Source organism: Thunnus maccoyii, chromosome 16 (genome assembly GCF_910596095.1).
Source record: "Thunnus maccoyii chromosome 16, fThuMac1.1, whole genome shotgun sequence".
Taxonomy (NCBI): domain Eukaryota; kingdom Metazoa; phylum Chordata; class Actinopteri; order Scombriformes; family Scombridae; genus Thunnus; species Thunnus maccoyii.
This window is the reverse complement of record NC_056548.1, coordinates 10,394,346-10,414,134: the sequence shown is the minus strand read 5'-3', so window position 1 is coordinate 10,414,134 and position 19,789 is coordinate 10,394,346. Positions and strand designations below refer to the sequence as shown.

At 41.7% G+C, this 19,789-nt stretch overlaps 2 protein-coding genes across 2 annotated transcripts in view; one reads left to right on the top strand and one right to left on the bottom strand.

The window, feature by feature from the left end:
• Positions 1-10,633, top strand: part of stag1a (stromal antigen 1a) — a 47,827-nt gene extending 37,194 nt beyond the window's left edge. The window contains exons 15-32 of the mRNA XM_042387844.1: positions 199-316; positions 521-624; positions 1,013-1,105; positions 1,470-1,763; positions 2,459-2,529; positions 2,688-2,856; positions 3,876-3,968; positions 4,620-4,794; positions 4,926-5,065; positions 5,680-5,781; positions 5,897-6,045; positions 6,970-7,098; positions 7,223-7,425; positions 7,518-7,686; positions 7,832-7,948; positions 8,037-8,151; positions 8,274-8,354; positions 8,937-10,633. Of these exons, the coding sequence (XP_042243778.1) occupies positions 199-316; positions 521-624; positions 1,013-1,105; positions 1,470-1,763; positions 2,459-2,529; positions 2,688-2,856; positions 3,876-3,968; positions 4,620-4,794; positions 4,926-5,065; positions 5,680-5,781; positions 5,897-6,045; positions 6,970-7,098; positions 7,223-7,425; positions 7,518-7,686; positions 7,832-7,948; positions 8,037-8,151; positions 8,274-8,354; positions 8,937-8,960 (2,346 nt within the window). The 3' untranslated portion in view covers positions 8,961-10,633. The remainder of the gene's footprint in view (positions 1-198; positions 317-520; positions 625-1,012; positions 1,106-1,469; positions 1,764-2,458; positions 2,530-2,687; positions 2,857-3,875; positions 3,969-4,619; positions 4,795-4,925; positions 5,066-5,679; positions 5,782-5,896; positions 6,046-6,969; positions 7,099-7,222; positions 7,426-7,517; positions 7,687-7,831; positions 7,949-8,036; positions 8,152-8,273; positions 8,355-8,936) is intronic.
• A 712-nt stretch (positions 10,634-11,345) lies between these two features.
• pccb (propionyl-CoA carboxylase subunit beta) lies at positions 11,346-17,960 on the bottom strand. The gene is made up of 15 exons (XM_042387846.1): positions 17,677-17,960; positions 15,977-16,096; positions 15,826-15,894; positions 15,685-15,741; positions 15,333-15,446; positions 14,961-15,071; positions 14,596-14,704; positions 14,168-14,288; positions 13,979-14,060; positions 13,758-13,881; positions 13,497-13,604; positions 13,094-13,194; positions 12,581-12,679; positions 12,389-12,488; positions 11,346-12,296 (listed from the first exon to the last, which is right to left on the bottom strand). The coding sequence occupies exons 1-15, from the start codon at positions 17,911-17,913 to the stop codon at positions 12,175-12,177; spliced, it is 1,674 nt and encodes a 557-aa protein (XP_042243780.1). The 5' UTR covers positions 17,914-17,960; the 3' UTR covers positions 11,346-12,174.
• Positions 17,961-19,789: the final 1,829 nt, after the last annotated feature.

Here is a 19,789-nt window from a genome sequence, read left to right as displayed (position 1 = left end):
CTAATATTTGAGTTACTTGATTGGTTCGTGACCTTTCGCTCTCCTAGATGTGAAATGTCACGATGAGATGAGACATCTTTGCTGTAGTTTGAGGATATTGATTCAGCAAAAGTGATTTTTAGCCACAAGTTTTCACACAGTTCCCCCAAAACCTGCACACGTGTACTAAGTTTGGTTCTGTGGTGTTTGTGTGTGTAGCTCCACGAGCATGCAGCCTATCTGGTGGACTCATTATGGGAAAGTTCTCAGGAGCTGCTGAAAGACTGGGAGTGTATGGCTGAACTTCTGCTGGAGGAGCCTGTACAGGGAGAGGAGTGTAAGACACACACACACACTGTTCTCAGTCTGTCTTTAAGTCTATGAAATGAAAAAGAGATGATGCAATGATATTTCATTCCTTGAAACTCCCTCTTGGTCTCTTTTAGTCTCTCAATCTCTTCCTGACCTTTACTGACAACCTGACTCTCCCTTCTGTGTGTCTGTCTTCTTTGCTCCTCCTCATCTGTCTGTCTGTCTGCAGTGTTGTCAGACAGACAGGAGAGCGCGCTGATAGAGTTGATGGTTTGCACCATCCGGCAGGCAGCAGAGGCACACCCACCTGTTGGCAGAGGCACCGGCAAACGGGTAGGTCACACACACCTCGGACGCTCTTTCAGTGTTCAGTTTGAGTTGCGTAAGAGGTTAGTAGAAGGTGAGACGGGTAAGATGAGATGCCAAGTGAAAATACTTGCAAACAGAAGCCTTGAGCAATATTTGAAAACGTGTTTCCTTTTTCATGCTTTTTTTAAGTTCTCTCGTATCTGTGTGTGATCAAGAAGCAAAGTGGGGACACAGATTGCAAAAGCAGAATTTTCCTACACCTGAATAACACATCATATCATCATTAAACCCTTTCTGGTCGTGTTGAGAGGACAGAACTTTCCATTTTGTTTAATTTTTAACACCTTTCCTGCCTATTTTTTACACCCCTAATACACTTGACCCTAAGTTTTGTGTCTGTGTGTGTGTCCAGGTGCTGACAGCAAAGGAGAGGAAGACGCAGATAGATGATAAGAACAAACTGACAGAGCACTTCATCATGGCTCTGCCCATGTTGTTGTCCAAGGTAAGACCTTTGACGAGCTGTAGCCTGCAGCTCGCACAGGGCCGGCAACAGAGAGCCACTGATTAACAAATGGGCCGGGTGATCGATCTGTTTGTCGAAACGATCGATCGAGGTGTTACTTATGTAGTCTTGAGACGTGTTATTGAATGAGTGTCACTCTGGACAAGTGTGCTGGCTAAATACTTAAAATGTAAATGACCATTTGAGGAGCAGAAGCCAAATGTCAGGTGCAGATTGATGAGCTGATTTGTTAGGTTGTTTTCCTATTCTGTTCTTTTATTTTCAGCTTGTAACCTTTTTCTGGACGCTACATTTCCTGACTTCTTTATCTAATTCCTGTCTCTCCATCTTCTTGCTACTACAGTACCAGGTAGACTCAGAGAAGGTAGCCAACCTGCTCCAGATCCCCCAGTTCTTCGACCTGGACGTGTACAGCGCCGGGCGCATGGAGAAGCACCTGGACGCCTTGCTGAAGCAGATCAGGCTGGTGGTGGAGAAGCACATCGAGATAGACGTGCTCGAGGCCTGCAGTAAGACCTACAGCATCCTCTGCTCCGAAGAATACACCATCATGAACCGCGTGGACATCGCTCGCTCGCAGCTCATCGACGAGATGAGCGACCGCTTCACGCACTCTGTCGAAGAGTTGCTGCAGGAGGTACGACGGACAAGGTGGCGGGCGCGGGTTCGGAAGGGATTGGTGGAAAAGGGTGTAATTGTGATCTGTGGTGTCTTCGAGGGAGGCTTTGTCTTTGAAATTCAGCCTCAAGCTGCAGGGGAAGGGTGCAGACGAGTAGACGTAGGCAAGGTTTGAACTTCACACAACCACGTCTGTCACTGATCGTGTGAACTCTATGACCATGTAAGACTTTGTCCCACCTTTGAGCTTTAAGAATAGGTTCACTATTTCTCAAGTCTGTCTTAAAACAATAGTCAGGAGTCCAAATGAGCATTGAAACAGGTTTTGCTTGTTGTGATCATTCCTCCTGTTCACACTGGACATTAGAAAATCCCTTCATAACACGTTTACAGTGTAAGCGATGGGGTACGAAATCCACTGTCCTTGTTTTGAGCAAAACACTTTTAAAAAGTTTATCTGATGATAATATGAGGCTGCAGCTGTCTGAGCTAGTCAAATAAAGTGGATGTTTTCCACAGTTTCAGTCTTCCCTCTCTGAGTCTCAACGGACAGGGTTTTCCTGTTCAGCTGCAGTGGAAGTGGAAACGCTTCAAAGGTTTAAATGTCTGCTCTGAGTTTGTATTTTTTGGGAGGGAGGGGGGGGCTCGAGTAAGCAGAAATAAAGTATATCAAGTCTAGTCCTTATGTACTAACAGGTGTTTGTTGTATTGCAGGCTGAGGAGGCTGATGATGACGACATCTACAACGTTTTATCTACTCTCAAGAGACTCACAGCCTTCCACAAGTAAGACACTTTCTTTACTTTTGACCTTTCATTTATTATATCATCTATTATATATCAAACAGTAACAAACTTTGCAGTGCCAGTCGGCTTATGAGGTACAGTAAATTTGAATGAAAGCACATCTGTGAAGTCTATTTTCCTCTCGTCTCCTGCCTCAGCGCTCACGACTTGACGCGGTGGGACTTGTTCGGGAACTGCTACCGGCTGCTGAAGGCGGGCATCGAGCAGGGCTCCATGCCGGAGCAGATAGCCGTCCAGGCCCTGCAGTGCTCCCACTACTCCATCCTCTGGCAGCTGGTTAAGATCACAGAAGGGGCTCCCAGCAAGGTGCAGGACACACCCCCCACCGACAGAGCTTTAATACCTCACACTCAGAAACCATGTTGATACTCAGTCAGGGGTTCTCGGAGTTAAGTCTGAGCCTCTGCGGCCCACAGGGACAGGAGCTTATCTGTATTTCTGCAGAGTGGAGCGGCTTAAGTGTAAAAATCCATCTCACTACTGGACAAGATGCTGATCCCCGATTCAAGGGCTTACCCTCTATCTACTTCATTTAACACTTAAACACCACACAGGCATCAGGCCCCGAGGCTGACCCAAGCATCCATTATATGTCACTCTATCTTTCACCGTTAACACAGACTTTTAAAGTTTAACTCATAGTCCTACAGAGTGAGTGATAGTCACACATTTGAAACAAGCAGCCATATTTTGTTTAGAATACAATCGATACCTCTTTTAACCTTAATGGTTATACATGACCTTATTTAAACTAGACAAGAGTCTCTGCTGCTTTCTTTCTGCAGGATATACACTATGTACTGGATCTTTTTGTTTTTTAAATCTGTTTATTCGATAGGAGCCATGTTTATTGATTGTAAATGAGCCTGAGTTAGCAAAGAACGAACATTTTCATTTGTTGTGCCTGGCCAGATGTTAAAAACGCACCCTAAAATAGAAAAACTAAAGCTACAAAATTGGTAGTTTACAGCGGCCTGGGCAGACGGCGCATCAAGAATCAAAAAAATAAACAAAACGTAATCATTAGTCGATCAGTCTGCCATGTCCCGCTGTGCTCTCTCTGCGCCCTTTGACAGACTCGACCTGCAGGAACACAACACGTATTGATTCCTCTGCCTCAATTACATTAGTTGATGATAGATAAAAATCATTAAAGTTTGATGACTTCATTAGTGCAATTATCCGGGGCAAGACATTTAGCCTGAGTGATACTGCTATTTAATATTGATTTCTATTCAAATGCTCATTATTTGTGACACATGGCTAATGGCGTGTGTGTGTGTGTGTGTGTGTGTGTGTGTGTGTGTGTGTGTGTGTATGTACAGGATGACCTGGTGGCTCTCAGGAGAGTAGTGAAGTCTTTCCTGGCTGTGTGCCAGCAGTGCCTGTCCAACGTCAACACGCCAGTCAAAGAGCAGGTAAGAAAAACAGTGTCTTCTGCTGATTGTGTACATCGTCATAACCGTCACAATGTCTGATACTGTATGTTGATGACGGCTCGATCAAAGGTATTTGTTTGATATATTATAGAAAATATAGAGTGAAGAAAATACATTGAATTGAAAAAAAACATTTTCAGGACTTGAAAAGTTTTGTTATTGTCCAAAAATGCGGGACGAAAAATGGTTTCTGTCATTTTTCCATGTTGTGATTTCTGTTGTTTAGAAGAATAAGCTTCAAAGTCTAAGACTGATTATGGTCTGCTCGTGTGGCCCAGGCACAATCAAGAACCCTTAATATTTACAGTAACAGAAGCCAACTTCTGGAAGCACTAGAGGATTTCTGAAACACTAACTGTGCAGGAACCTTGTGTTTCATATAAGAATCTTCAAAACCTAAGTTGCAATGTGTATGCGAGTATGTTTTAAGAGGAGGTTTTAAAAGTGCAGCCTTTTTTCCTCATCTAGATCAGTTTATTTAGATTATCCAAAAGACTATTGATGATCATGGGTGGCCTTTTTTTTTCCTTCCCCACAAAAAAAATCATCCCATTACCTCAACAAAACAAGGATGTTTTTTGGTAACATTTTCCATCAAACCATAACTCTTCATTTGTTTACTTTCCTCAGGCGTTCATGCTTCTCTGCGACCTGTTGATGATCTTCAGTCACCAGCTCGTCTCCGGCGGCAGGGAGGGCCTCCAGCCGCTGGTCTTCAACCCGGACAGCACCCTGCAGAACGAGCTGCTCAACTTCGTCCTGGACCACGTCTTCATCGACCAGGACGATGAGAGCCAGAGCATGGGTAAGAGAGATATTTTTTTACAAGCCCCCGAGCACTCTAATAAAAATTAACAAAAGAAGAAATCAACAAAGTGCCCCTTTTCGTTCAATATTTTCCTCTGTTTTTCCATCTCTCTATCTGTCTGCTCATAGAGGGAGACGAGGAAGATGAGGCCAACAAGATCGAGGCTCTCCACAAGAGGAGAAACCTGCTCGCTGCTTTCTGCAAACTCATCATCTACGACATCGTAGACATGCCCGCTGCTGCCGACATCTTCAAACACTACATGAAGGTGGCTGTTCATCTGTACTCGACATAAACCTTGATATGATCAACATGTAATAATAATAAGGCAATATGAAAAGGACATAAAAACTGGGGAACACAGTCAGGAAGGTAATGGGTTCAAAACAAGAACATGAGGAAGAACAGTCAGTAAAATGGACAAAATGAAAAACAGAGAGAACTCCCAAGATAACTTTAAGTGGGTTAATCAACAGTCACAATCTTTAATCGTGATTCCAAATTACAGAACAGATGTTTTGCAGCAGTTTCAGTATCCTTAACAATATCTTTGATTTCCTAAATAAATGTGGAAATGAGACTGTGTTCTCCAGGGTGAAGCTGACTTATCTTGGCAGTCATATTCAGTTTAGAGTTAAGGTATAAAAGTGAACTATTAAGGCCACGCTGATTATAATACAATGATATACAGGCAAAATAAACAAGGAGATTTAGAGGAAAAAAGTAAATTTTGCTCTAAAAAAACAAAGTAGTGACAACTAAAGTTGAGATTTTTAATGTTTATTTACATCTGTTTAGGTTTTGTGTGAAATTGTCGGCTGAAAATTTCAGAGATCGAACATCAGGAATTCAACAAACTGACTGTTTTGTTTGTTTCTTCAGTACTATAATGATTACGGCGACATCATCAAAGAGACTCTGAGTAAAACCAGACAGACGGACAAGATTCTCTGCGCCAAGACACTCATCCTCAGTCTGCAGCAGGTGAGCCAGTGACACAGACTGTATACAAGATACATACACAGTGTAATTCTTTATGTGCACATCCACAAACTCTTTGTCAATGGGCTTGTGTGTGTGTGTGTGTGTTGTCTTGCAGCTGTTCAACGAGCTGCTGCAGGATCAGGGTCCCAACCTGGACCGAACATCATCTCATGTGAGCGGCATTAAGGAGTTGGCCCGGCGCTTCGCCCTCACCTTTGGCCTGGATCAGATCAAAACCAGAGAGGCTGTCGCCACGCTGCACAAGTACGATCATGAGCACTCTAGCCTGAAGGGGACACTAGATCAGGTTCACAGCTGTAATCAGACAGGGAGGAAACCAACAAAACCACAGCTGATGTTTAAGTTCAAGTGGGATTAGAAAGGATAAATGTGAAAAATATCTAACTTCTTGGTAATGCTTACTTAAAATTGAAAAACAAAACTTAAGATTTGGAATTAGACTGAGTCATGCATGTTGAGGATAATATCTTTTAACACTTCTTAAAATTATTTGGCTAACTTGTTATCTTATCTTGTACTCTGGTACCAAAAGGGGCAGATAAACACCAAGTCTGACCACAAAAAAAAAACTGATTGCTATTCAAGATCGAGACTAAAATAGGAAATAAACGTTTTACTGTTCTATCTTTAAAACTGAACATGATGATCTATATCTATCTGTAAATCTGCTCAGTAAGGCCGTATCCAGACTAAATCAGGTGTTGCGGCACACCGCCGCAGGGTTGTGCGGAGGGGTGTGGGCGTGTTTATTTGTGCTCTAGAACATAACCGCTGTGAAACAATATATAACATTTTATTGATCTGATTCACCGGCTTTCTCGCTACCACCACTCCCTCTCTTCATTCACTCTCTAGCTCACTTGACCACAGTTGTGCTCTCTCTCTCTCGCTTGCTGTTGCTCTCAGCTCTCTCTCTCTTTCTTTTTCTCTCATCTTTTTTTTAAAATCATCCAAACCAGGAGTTTTTCTTTAATGTATAAAAAATGTTCTGCTAGCAAGTCAGAAAAAATCTTTTCATGTCACTTTTGATGTCTTTGTCACTCACTCTGTCATTCTTTTTCATTCCCCTTTTTCTCACTATGTCTTTGATGTTTCCTCTCTCTCTCTCTCTCTCTCTCTCTCTCTCTCTCTCTCTGTCTTGCTCTCTCTCTCTCTCTCTCATGTCAGGGATGGAATAGAGTTTGCATTTAAGTACCAGAATCCTCGAGGTCCAGAGTTTCCTCCGATCAACCTGGCTTTCCTAGAGGTCTTGAGTGAATTCTCCTCCAAACTAATCCGCCAAGACAAAAAGACAGTGTAAGTACTCCCTTCTATCTTTTTTTCCTTTTGCAAAACTCAATCTGTCACCTCAAACTTTTATCTTGTAATTTCACGCTAAATGAATTCTAATTAAATCCTAAAATACCGCACGTCTCCTCAGCCACTCGTACCTGGAGAAGTTCATGTCAGAGTCGATGTCGGAGCGTCGGGAGGATGTGTGGCTGCCGCTGATCTCCTACAGGAACAGCCTGCTGACGGGAGGAGACGAGGACCACATGTCTGTCACATCGGGCTCCAGTAGCAAGACCGGCTCAGTCCGCAGCAAGAAGGGACGACCGCCACTACACAAGAAACGCATCGAGGGTGAGCATGCAGAGATTTTTGTCTGGGTTTGCTTAGCTGCGCTAATTCTGTTACAGGAAAAATGACATTGTGAACTTTCTTTGTGTTTTCAGAGGAGAGTAGTGTGGAGGGCTCATGGCTGATGCGGAATGACACCTTACAGACACCGGGGGCGCTGCAGACTCCTCAGCTCACCTCAACAGTCCTCCGAGAGAACAGACCAGCTGAACACTTGCCAGACCCCGACTCAGAACCCGGATCAGAGAACGATTTCGTACACAAGTCAGTGCACGCACATACAGTACAGCGCTCTACGTACACATGTTTACATATTGAACTGATTGTAGGAAGTCAGCCTTTTATGTAAAGGGAAGAACATAGAATTAATATAAAAGCGGAGTGTGTTGATCGCCCTGTTTGTCTTCAGTCCTCAGATGCAGATGTCATGGCTCGGCCAGCAGAAGATGGACGAGGTGAGCAGGAAGGACCGGACGGCCTTGAACTACATCAAGTCACGCAGCAATCAGGGCGTCCGGCAGACTGTGTAAGTGTGTGTTTGAGCTTCGATTCTGGCAAATCACCTGATGTCAGTCTTTAGAAGTTATTACATGAAATCTGTCTTCGCCCCCCAGGCGCGGGCTGATGGAGGATGACGCAGAGCCGATCTTCGAAGACGTGATGATGTCATCGCGGGGCCAGCTGGAGGACATGAACGAGGAGTTTGAAGACACTATGGTGATCGACCTGGTCAGTAACATCACTTTCTCTCGTTGAACTTTAGTTGTGAAATTCCAGACCCCTTTTCTTTTGTCTGAGTTTCTTCTTCTTCTTTATTAAATGTCTTACTTTGGGGTTTTTTGCTCCACTAGCCGCCATCAAGGAACAGACGTGAAAGAGCAGAATTAAGACCAGACTTCTTTGACTCTGCAGCGATGATTGAGGACGAGTCGGTAAGTAAAACGTTTGAGTCATTTAGTTGATGTATGGAAGTAGAGTTGAAACGATAAATTATCGGCAACTTTTTTGATAACTGATTAATAGATTGTAATTTTTAAGCAAAACGTATCTGCTTCCAGCCTCTAAAATGGTCATATTTGCTGTTCTTTAGCCTTTTATGATAGTAATCTTGAATATCTTCAGGTTTTGAACCGTTGGTTGGACAAAACAAGAAAGATGAAGACGCCACTTTGACCTCTGGGAACTATTTTCTGACATTTTGTTGAAGTGTTTTATTGCGAAAATAATCTGCAGTCTGTTCTTCTATTTATTTAGTTTGCTATAGGTTTAAAATATAAATAAACAGGGGAAATAATATTGAAAATTAGTATTAAAACATTAGTTGCAGCCTTGTATGTAAATCATTAATATACATATATACAGTATGTTAATGAATGTTTAAAGCCACTATTAGTAGAATTTGGACAACTTGACTTTGGGGCCCCCTAGTGGTTTTATGAAAAAAGACACTGCAGCCGCTGAGTTCATTTTTGTGAGATTTTATTAACAATTACTTCCTCTCTCCGCTGTTCCAGGGATTCAGCATGCCCATGTTCTGATCTGAGAAGAGGCAAACGATCCTAAGATCAGGATCCAAATCAGGAGTTAAACAGAAGAGAGGTTTTGGGCCGTCTAACCCAGATCACCTGCCAATCACACTCTTAAGAAGAAGAAAAAAAACATTGTCGAAGTACTTTTCTCTTTCTATAAGACATGATGGAAGGATGTTTGTCAAGTGGATCCGCTGACGGATCCCGCATCGGCCGGAAATGTCGAGTGAGGATCCGCTCCTGTTCTTTCAGGTGGGCCGGAGGATCCAGAGTCTAGTCCAGATTATTCAAGAGCTTCATCCTGCTCCTCCTCTTCTTCTTCCTCCTCCTCCTCCTCCTCCTCCTCCTCAGCCTGTTGGTTTAGCTCTGATGGCGCTCTGGCTAAGTAATCCTGCAGCCCAGCCGACGAGTTTCCTGCAGTTTTTACGGTTCCCTGTTACACAGATGTACAGTTGTTTGGTTCCGCTCCCTATCAGCAGCACAGAGCAGCGTAACACTCTGTACAGCCCCCCCCCTCCCCACCCCTCCACCCCCTACTTTTGGTGTCGCACTTCGATCCGTCTGGTTAAATCCAACATAGAGAGGATCTCAACACTAAATGTTCTATATCTTTGCTCTTATTACGACCCACCAACCCCCCCCCCCCTCTCTCTCTCCTCTCTCTGTTTGCCATCTGAGTCCTTGTATGTGGTGGTGCTGCTGGTGTGTGATGTGTGTGTGTGTGTGTAAAGTGTTTGGTGATGATGGTGCAGTAGTCACACATGCACACAAGAGGTCAACAATTGTAGGCCGACTTTGGAGGATGTAACTGTCTTGTGTGTGTGTGTGCTGTCAAAAGCGAAGCGAGCGTTGTCATTTGACGGTGAAGCCGCACCCCTCCCCGACCTCGGACAAAAGCCCCGCCCCTTTCAGATCCCGGTTCTGCACACACACACACACACACACACACACACACACCCAAATAACAGCTTTTTGAAGTAAAAAAAAAAAGTTTTAAAAAAAGACAATAAACATATTTTGAATTCTGTAGCTTTAGTACTAAAGTTTTAAATCAAGTGTGTTTTTGTTTTTGTCTGATGTTTGTACAGGTTTTTCTTGAATATGTATCTTGTTCGTTGCCAAATTGTGGCCTACATACTTATATTCCAGACCCCCCGCCCCCTCCCCACCCTCCCCACCCAACCTGTATCTCATATCTAATGGTTACTAAGCTCAGATTGTTGCTGTGGGATACAAGCTTTTAAGCGCTGTATGGTCTGATTGTAATCGTTTTCATGGTTCAGTATTTCAGCAGATTCTTTGTTGGGTTTGTTCATTTTACCGCTCAAATCAAGTTTTTACACTCGCAAACAGTGTTAACTGATCCAAGAAGTTAAAAGATTTGTTGTTCTCATCTTTCATATCCAGTGCAGTGATGGATCTTTATGTCTGACAGATTCGTTTGAATGTGGTTATGTGTCCAGCCATACATCTTTTATTCACCCACTGTTGGTTAATCAATCATTTACAACTTCTCCCATTGGCTGGCTCGGCAGTCCTCGTGTAAATATCAGAGACAATTGGATCTTTTCTGCAGTGCAGTAGACATCAGTTGCCCTAAAATGCTCTAAAAGCCTGTTTTTTTTTCTGTGAACCTAAATTCTTTTTAATAAAATAAAATCTGTAATCAATTTATGGACCGATGTTTGTGTGTGCCTTTGTTTTTTTTCCAACTTTTGTACTGTTTTCATAGTAGACTTTAACTGTGTAAAGCTTGACCGTTCATTTTTGACCTTGGAAACAGAAGTTGACAAAACAATCTCAACTCAAGGCCCACTTAGCTCGCTTGTTCTGGAGCTTTCAAATGAATGACAGTCGCCGTGGAACTGTAGATATTTTCGGCTTTACGTTATTCTTGAACAACACCTCCAGACTTCGTTTCCTTGAAGTGATCAAAAGGCAATTGAACAAGCTCAATCTGCAAATTCAATCATGCGATGTGGTTGAAAGCCCAGAAACAAGCGAGTATGTGGATGTTGAGTTTGTGATTGTTTTGCCTCCTGAATCTGTGTACACTGGTTCTAATCTGTACCCTGTTGTTTCTGTTTTGATATGAAGGAATTGAAGCAAATAAAATTTTATTACACATGCAGACACCTGATTAACTTTTACAACTACAAGTATTATCAAATTGACTTTAGCAATATTTTTCATTTATAATAATTATATTAGAATATTTCAACTCTTTCTAAAGTTGGTCTACAGACACACACACACAAACAAACACCGGATAAAGCACTATTATTGAAACCAATTCTTTAGGGGGTTACATCAATAATATTTGTAAAATCAATAAACACTGTAAATTAGCCTCTGATGGATATTGATGCATTGATAAATAAAACACACATGGTATTGAGTCCATGATTTATTTTACAAACAGCAGATGAGTCTGCTGGAGAGAAAAGGCACAGTTCCAGGTTGTGAGAAATTTTCTTGACCTTAACGGAGGATGTTTAACACGAGAGCGTCAGAAAGCGCAAACTACTGTACACGCACACGACACCTCAAAAACTAAATACAGTACATAAACCACTTTGGAAACAAAACAAACTACAGTAAGTTTGCATTTTCCGCTAAAACTATCCTGTTGACAGCCACTTGTGTTTTTTTCCGGCGATACGTGATCTGTCCTTTCAGATACAACCTTGTGCTTGTACCTTGTAGGACTGCAATAATAATGACCAATATGGCCACTACTGATGTGACAATCATCTTAAAATGTGTATTATTAATGTATTATTCCATCCAGGTACAATGTGTCAGGATTTTCCCAATAACATCTTGCATATCAGTGGTAAAAATGTAAAGACAGACCTCCAGATTTTGTTTACAGGGCAACATTATTTCTCCCAGATTTCTTCACAGCTTGGGATGCTTTAGCACAGCTGACAGTTTAGAACATCAGCAGTAAACTGGGTGGAAATTAACAGATTTGCAGCTGCTATTGGGCGCTAACAAAATCAACAACTTATCTTTATGTGCTGCTTTCAGTGGAGTGGTAAATGACAGTTTTAAACCAACAACTTGGAGAAATATGAATGAAATTTGACAACAAACTGCTGCCAAAGTCATCATCAAAGGGGGTACCACTGCAGATCATTTGAATGTAGAGTCAGTATAAGGAAAATCCCACAGCGAGTGCCTTTAGATAGTGTTATTGCTGAAACCGGGGATGTGTGTTTCACAGAGGAATGTTGGCGTGTTTCTTCCAGGGGTTGACTTGCTTCTTGCTGGCCAACACCTCCAGATCATTGCAAATCTTCTTGCGAGTGGTCGACGGCTCGATGATGTCGTCCACAAAACCTTAAACAAACGTAATATCAGTCAGAGAGAGATGTATACAATGTATTTACGCACAAAGACGAGAATTTAGGAGACAGTTTTAACTCATTTACCTCTGACAGCAGCTGGGAACGGGTTGGCGAACTTGTCCACGTATTCAGCTTCTGCCTCCGCCTGGTTCTCCTTCCCTCTGAAGATGATCTGAACAGCACCCTGAGAGGGAAAGAAACAGTTCATACACTCTGTCAACTCAAAGAGAAGGATAGCGAGAGAGAGAGAGACAGAAAGAATGAGGGTGTTTGTACCTTGGCACCCATAACTGCAACCTCAGCCGTGGGCCAGGCATAGTTCACATCTCCTCTCAGGTGTTTGGAGCTCATCACGTCATAGGCTCCTCCATAAGCCTGGGACACACACACAGATACAAAATTACTATGTATTACAATACTCACTCTTTTCCTGACCTAAAATCCATACTTTTTTTTTTATTTATTACTTGACATTATTTCTTAAACCCAAGTAAACACTTCACGGTAAATGTCTCCCAATGGTTTTGTATCGGTAAAGCAGCTGCAGAAGGTCACTTAGCTTGTTTAGCTTCTAACATCAGGTTTTAAGTAAGTGTAGCAGCTACTGATCAAAAATTTAGTTATGTTTTGGTTGGCACATCAGTTTTCCATCTGCTCTCTTCAAGTGAAGAGCTACTGGAGGTTATTGGAGGTACCTAAACCTCATTCCAACTCTAACCTGAATCCTACAATCTTTTCACTTTATAGGATTTTCTTAAATCGGTCTCTCCTCGTTTTGTTCATACACACCTTTCTGGTGATGATGGTTATTTTTGGGACGGTGGCCTCTGCAAAGGCATACAGCAGTTTGGCTCCGTGTCTGATGATGCCTCCGTACTCCTGAGCGGTACCTGTTAAGAGCCACCACAGCAATTACAATTAGTTTGAATGTGCACAGAAGTCAAGTTTTCACCTTTGCTAACTCTTCTATAAATCCTGACATTCACAGAAAAAGGCAAATCACATTTACTGTTACTAATGAACTTCTCATTTTGTTTCTCTGAACAAGCAAGTAAACCTTTTCCTACTTTTTTTGCTGGTGGACTGTTCCACCTGTAGACAACACACCACAGGTACACAAAAACATTCTGCTGTTTTAACTGGAGTTTGGTGTAGCCAGTGTATGTGCCCTGAGATTTTTTTTTAGGAATACCTGGCAGGAAGCCTGGCACATCCACAAAGGTGATGATGGGAATGTTGAAAGCATCACAGAAGCGTACAAATCGGGCTCCCTTCACAGAGGAGTTGATGTCCAAACAACCTGAAGATCGAGGCAGAGAGATGATGGAATAAACACCAAAGATTATTAAATCAGTAAACAACTGTTGTTCCACACTAATTTTGCTCCTGCCATGCTCTGGTTTGTTAAAATAAAGACAGAAAAAAAGGATGAAAACTAAATTCCTTTACTCACCAGAAGCCACTTTGGGCTGGTTACCCACGATGCCAACAGTGCGTCCATTCATGCGGGCAAATCCCACCACAATGTTTTTGGCGTAGTTGGGCATGATCTCAAAAAAGTCCCTCTCATCCACAATCTGGACAGATGCATGAAGAGAGGAAATATTTACAAGTGGCAGAAATTAAAAGAAATGTGGCTACAGTTATGAATGTGTGAGTGTGTGTGTGACATACTGCATGAATGATGTCTAACATGTCATAGGCTTTAGTTGACTCGAACGGGACAATGGTGTCCAGTGAAAGTACAGGACGGTCACTAAAAAAAAAAAAAAAAAAAAAAAAAAAAAAAAAAAGGGACAACTTATCAGACATGAGTGGAAATAAAAAGAGATTTGAAAAGTGAAGGGTAATGTGGTTGGTTACCTGGGGTCGTGGCACTCCCTGATGGGGGGCTGGTCCTGATTGCTGAGTGGAAGGAAGTTGAAGAACTCTCGCAGGTTGAGCAGGGCTTCGACGTCATTCTCAAACGCACGGTGAGCCACACCTGAGAAGAAGACATGAGATAAATGGTCTTTAGACACTGAAGATGGTGTTTTCCATGAGTTACTTCAAAGTTGACATATCAATTTGACTAGTAATCCTGCATCAGTGTTCATAGACTCCAATGTTATATTATATTAAATATAACCACAGGGACGTTAACTGTGAGAGAGCAAAGGACAAGAAGCCAGTGAACATCTACATAACAGCACAATGAGACTGATTTCTGAAGAAAAGATGAAGTCAACTCACTGAGCAAAAATGTTTAATAAAGGTCATATTCCTGTGCAAAGTGAGTGACATAAACTAACCAGACACAGTGGTGTGCGTCTTGGCTCCGCCCAGCTCCTCTTGAGTCACATCTTCGTTGGTGACAGACTTCACAACATCAGGTCCTGTGATGAACAGGTATGATGTATCCTACACACATATATGCACAAACACACACACACACAAACTTGTCAGGGTATTGTGAATAAGTATACAATCTTTGAAACAGGGCTGCCTGGCAGAGAATAATGTTAATTTTGGATGTTTGCTGCAGCTGAAAACCAATTTAATTTAGTATTAGATGAAAAGAAGATTTTATATTGTATTTATTCGTGACTCATTCTCTAATGCTAATTATAATCAGAGTGTAGATTTGTATTTTAATTGCCTTTGTGCACTTCCATACCTTAACCATGAAGGTAAAATCTGTCAGGGCGGGAGAGTAGACGGCTCCTCCTGCACAGGGACCCATGATGAGAGAGATCTGAGGGACAACTCCTGAAGCCAGCACATTCCTCTGGAAAAGGGGAATGTTTTATTTTTTTACAAGGGTCGCAAAAACTATAGTAGTGTGACAGTAAAAAACACATTGTGATACGTGCAACAGTGTGCATTTCAAAATGTTTACTCTGGCGATGTCAAAGCACCAAAATGTAAGGGGTCTTTGGTGCACTCAGTCAGAAAGTAATGCTACAACTAACTGCAACAGCATATGATTTTGGGATTTATGACGTCAGTTAGTGAGCAGTCATGTGCCTTAACTATTTACAAAACACACCAGGAATATATCTGCATATCCAGCCAGAGACTCCACTCCTTCCTGGATTCGAGCTCCTCCTGAGTCGTTCAACCCGATGACTGGGGCTCCAACCGTCATGGCCTGGTCCATGATCTGAGCACAGAAACATTTGAGGGTTATATATTCATAATTGTGTATGAAACAGGAGGAATCATTGACAAAATACAAATACACAGGCAGACATTCTAATTAATATTCTCATAATTGACAGGGAGCATTTACTGATTATTTAATGCTGCTGTTGAGGCATTTTTGTACATCGTCCCACTAAAGTGCATAGTTCATAGACACATACAGTACATGTGCACCTCAGTCTCACAGTATTATTTACCTTACAGATCTTCTGTGCATGAGCTCCAGACAGACTGCCACCAAACACTGTGAAGTCCTGAGAGAAACAGCGGAGGAAGTTAAACAACTGCAGTGTATTACCAGAATACAGGGATCGCTACAATATAACTACACAATGTACCTGACTGAACACATAAACCAGACGGCCATTGATCCTGCCCCGGCCTGTCACGACGCTGTCACCCGGGAACTAAGACAGAGAGAGAAAACGATATGAGGACAAGAAAACCCAAGAGGAGGGAGAGAAGCATGACGCTCCTGTGACCGATTACCTTGTTTCTGTCCTGCTCCATGCCGAAGTCGGAGCAGCGATGCTCCACGAACATGTCAGTCTCCACGAAGGACTCAGGGTCCAGCAGAAGCTCCACTCGCTCCCTGGCTGTCAGCTTACCCTGCAACACATAACACCAAGTTACTACACAGTTACCTTAAAGAATACTGTACTACTTGATCTGGTAGTATGCAGGTAAACTGACTGTATGCTGAGATACATCTGAGCAAATCAGAGCAACATCCAGTCATTATTTACATTAATTTATCCCTGTAGCCCTAACGATACTGGTACACATATCAATATTTGAGTATGAAAAATGTATTAACAAAATATCAATAACAAAACATAGACAAACATTTATGATGAGGATTTTTTGGGTATTTTTAAGGATTGTGATCATGATATGAATCAACCCAGCGAGACTTTTTACAGTTAACAAACTTGTCAGTGCTCTCCGGTGGATAAACTACACAAGGGTGACACTGTCTTTACATGACCCCAAACATATCTTTGGCATTTCTGTACAGAAATGTCTTGTTACACATACATTCATACAGATATATCTGCAAAAACACAACATTGGCCCATATATTGGTCTGACTGATTTATTGCTCTACTTATAGCATTACTCATGCCACTTATGACAGATAAGGTATTATAGGAAAAATATGACAATAACCAGAGGACTTTCTGAGGATATCTACATATATATTACATAATATCTACAGTACTGTGCAAAAGTTTTAGAAACTTTGGGTATTTGGATTCTTATCCATTATGCAATACCATGAGGGAGAGCCCTGATTTTAACATCACGGAGTCAGTCTGGGATTAAATGAAGAGAAAGAAGCAACTGAGACAGCCGAGCTGTGGCAATCTCTCCAACATGCTTGGAACAACCGACCTGCCAAGTACATTGAAAAACTGTATGTTTTAAAAGCAAAGCATGCTCACAGCAAATACTGATTTATTTTAGGTTTCTTCTGTTTACTGCACTTTGTATGAAGTTACTTGATAACTAAAAACTATTCATGGCATTATTTTTGAAAGTATCCTCACTTTACTTTTAGTGCCTAAACCTTTTGCACAGTACTGTAAATATATCAGTATCTTCGTAGGTAAATCACGTGTCAAGTGGGTTGAATGTTTGTCACATTGGACACCGGAATTGTCATTTTTAAATGGCACCCACATGTATTTCATAAACAAATTGGGGAATACTTTGTTGTTTAAACTCGAAGTACAACTTCTACCTGAAGTTGGTAGAGGGTTAGTGCTTTGCTCAAGGGCACTGGGAGTCAACAAGATGAGAGTTTATCAAGATAGGATATTGCTGAAAGTAGCTCGGCTCTGATGCATGTGTAGGTATAAACACTCTCCCCTCCAGCTACAACCATTGACTTCAGGGATTAAAGCAAGAAAAGATATGTGAGCCTGCAAAGTTGTACAGGAGGAAATGTGTACCATGTGTTGAATTAAGTATTACATGAATTTATAACTGCTCTATGTCTGAAATCAGACATGGTGCCTGAGAACTTTAAGCGCTGCGACTTGGAGCCCTTGAGCAAGGCATTTCACCCCTCAACCACTCCAGCTGCCAGTTTAAATTGAAGCAGATAAGACTGAAAAGGTGCACACAGGCTCAGGTAAATGCATGTTGACATAAAATGAAAGAAAGTCAATGTTTGCTGACTTTACCCTTTTATGTTGTGCATCAATTCTCTTCTGACCTCCCCCGACTAGCGCCGCCTTCCGTTTCTGCTCTATCCTCTCCTTAACGGACAGGTGGCTGACCGAGTACCAACGGCAGTCTCGTCGGAGGTTCGTCTGCGGCATGACTGCGCCATGTTTCACTTGCGCCAAACTCCTGAAAGATACCCTCAACCCATTTACGAGTCCGTAGCTGCTACGGGCCACACCGAAGGCCGCCATCATGGCTGTGAGAGTGCTCGGATGACAGCGGCGGGCGGGGAATGAAAGGCAGAGATTTGAGCCAATAGCGAATGGGGGGCGATCTCTCATAGCCAATCAGAATCAAGGAATTCGCAGACAAGGGGAGATGGGCGTGGTCTACCAGGGGTCAAGTTTTCTTGTAGTTCATCGTGCTTTAATCTGAATGTCATGTTACTATGAGACTTATGGCCCTGAGTTTGGCCTATCAGGTAGATTTTCCCCTCAGTTTAGGGTCTTTGTTACTGATTGGCAGTTCTTATCTCAATCCAGGGCCATTTCCCTGAAAAGCATACACCAAAATACAAAAATATGATTGGTCGATCTGGTTGGACGCCTGCTGATAAAGGCTGCCTGACAGGCGTTACCCAGGGCATAATCCACAATATACTAGGTCCCGAGCATGTATATCAAATTCTGTATTTTCATGCCAAGTATTCATTTACTTTTAGGCAACAGGTCCTGTTTAATTGGAGTAATACTGTCCATAGAACCCAGTATAAGAGTTGTTTACTTAATTATGAGTTAAACTCTGTATAAACTGCAGGCCAGTGAAATAATGGAATGCAGGAATTTTTTTTCTGGGGAACAACTTCCTCAGGACCCCTGGAGTTCACAGAACCCACTTAGATACTGAGTTTCACAGTTAAAAAAAAAAAAGCAAAATATATTTTAACGACAGAGGCTGCATTCATACTGTGTTGGAGAACACAAAGAGATTCAGAGGAGGAAGGTTGTTGTTTTGCAAGTCGCAATGTCTTTGAGTCTTTTGTGAAACTTAGAGTTTGCAGTCCTATAAACTTTATATGAGGGCAAAAGTATATTATTGACCTCTTATTCTAACTCAAGGTCCACCCACTTGCTTTTTTGTTCAGAAATGTTGAGATTATTTTGTCACACTTATTGTATGTTTTTTCAACTGATTATCTATTATAAAACGTAAACACTGGTGTAATAGAATTTATTTTCATTAAATAAGTCATATTTTCATACAGAGAGTATTAATGCAATCTCCCAACCAACTGTAATCCTATTGCGTCATGTTTTCTGACCCTATCCATTCATCAAAACATGTGCTACTGATCTTATACTTTGACTTTTGCTTTGAACACTGGCCTCTGAGTATGTGTTACTGGTGCCAATTTTCTTTTGTCATTTTGGCCTTGCAGAGGGTGTCATGTCAAGCAATTCAACAATCTCAAGTCAAAGGAATCATGAGTATTAAAGTCTAATTGCAGTTTTATTCAGAGTGTGAAGTCATCACATTTGTAACTCAAAAGGTGCAAAAACCACTATCACAAGCCACCCTAAAATATGCACCCTAAGCATATTTTGGATCACTTAACACATTTGGCCAATTCAGTTTTGTTTTAGAATAAATACTTATTGCACTCCCAACCACTGACTTTACACACAGTAGAGGACGTTAAATGTACCAATATATGTAAACAGATATGCAATATCCTGCAAGTGTCAGGCATTAGGGAAAGTTTTGTCCAAAGTAAGATTCAGTGCTTAATATCCTTTGCAGGATTTGTGTATAAATGCAAATTGTAATGAAAGCTGCACCACAATTGACTATATGTCTCTTTGATTCCATTTTTTATTCTTTTATCCAAGCTTGACACTTTTCCAATTGCATTTTTAATTTGCAATATTTGATTAGGCTACTAGTTGTTATTATGACACTAAACACAAAGAAAATGAATGAGGCAGTGTTGGAAAATACACTTACTCAAGTAGTGTACTTAAGTACAATTTTGAGGTACTTGTACTTTACATGAGTATTTCGATGTTATGCTACCTTATACTTCCACTCCACTACATTTCAGAGGGAAAAAATGTACTTTCTATTCCACTA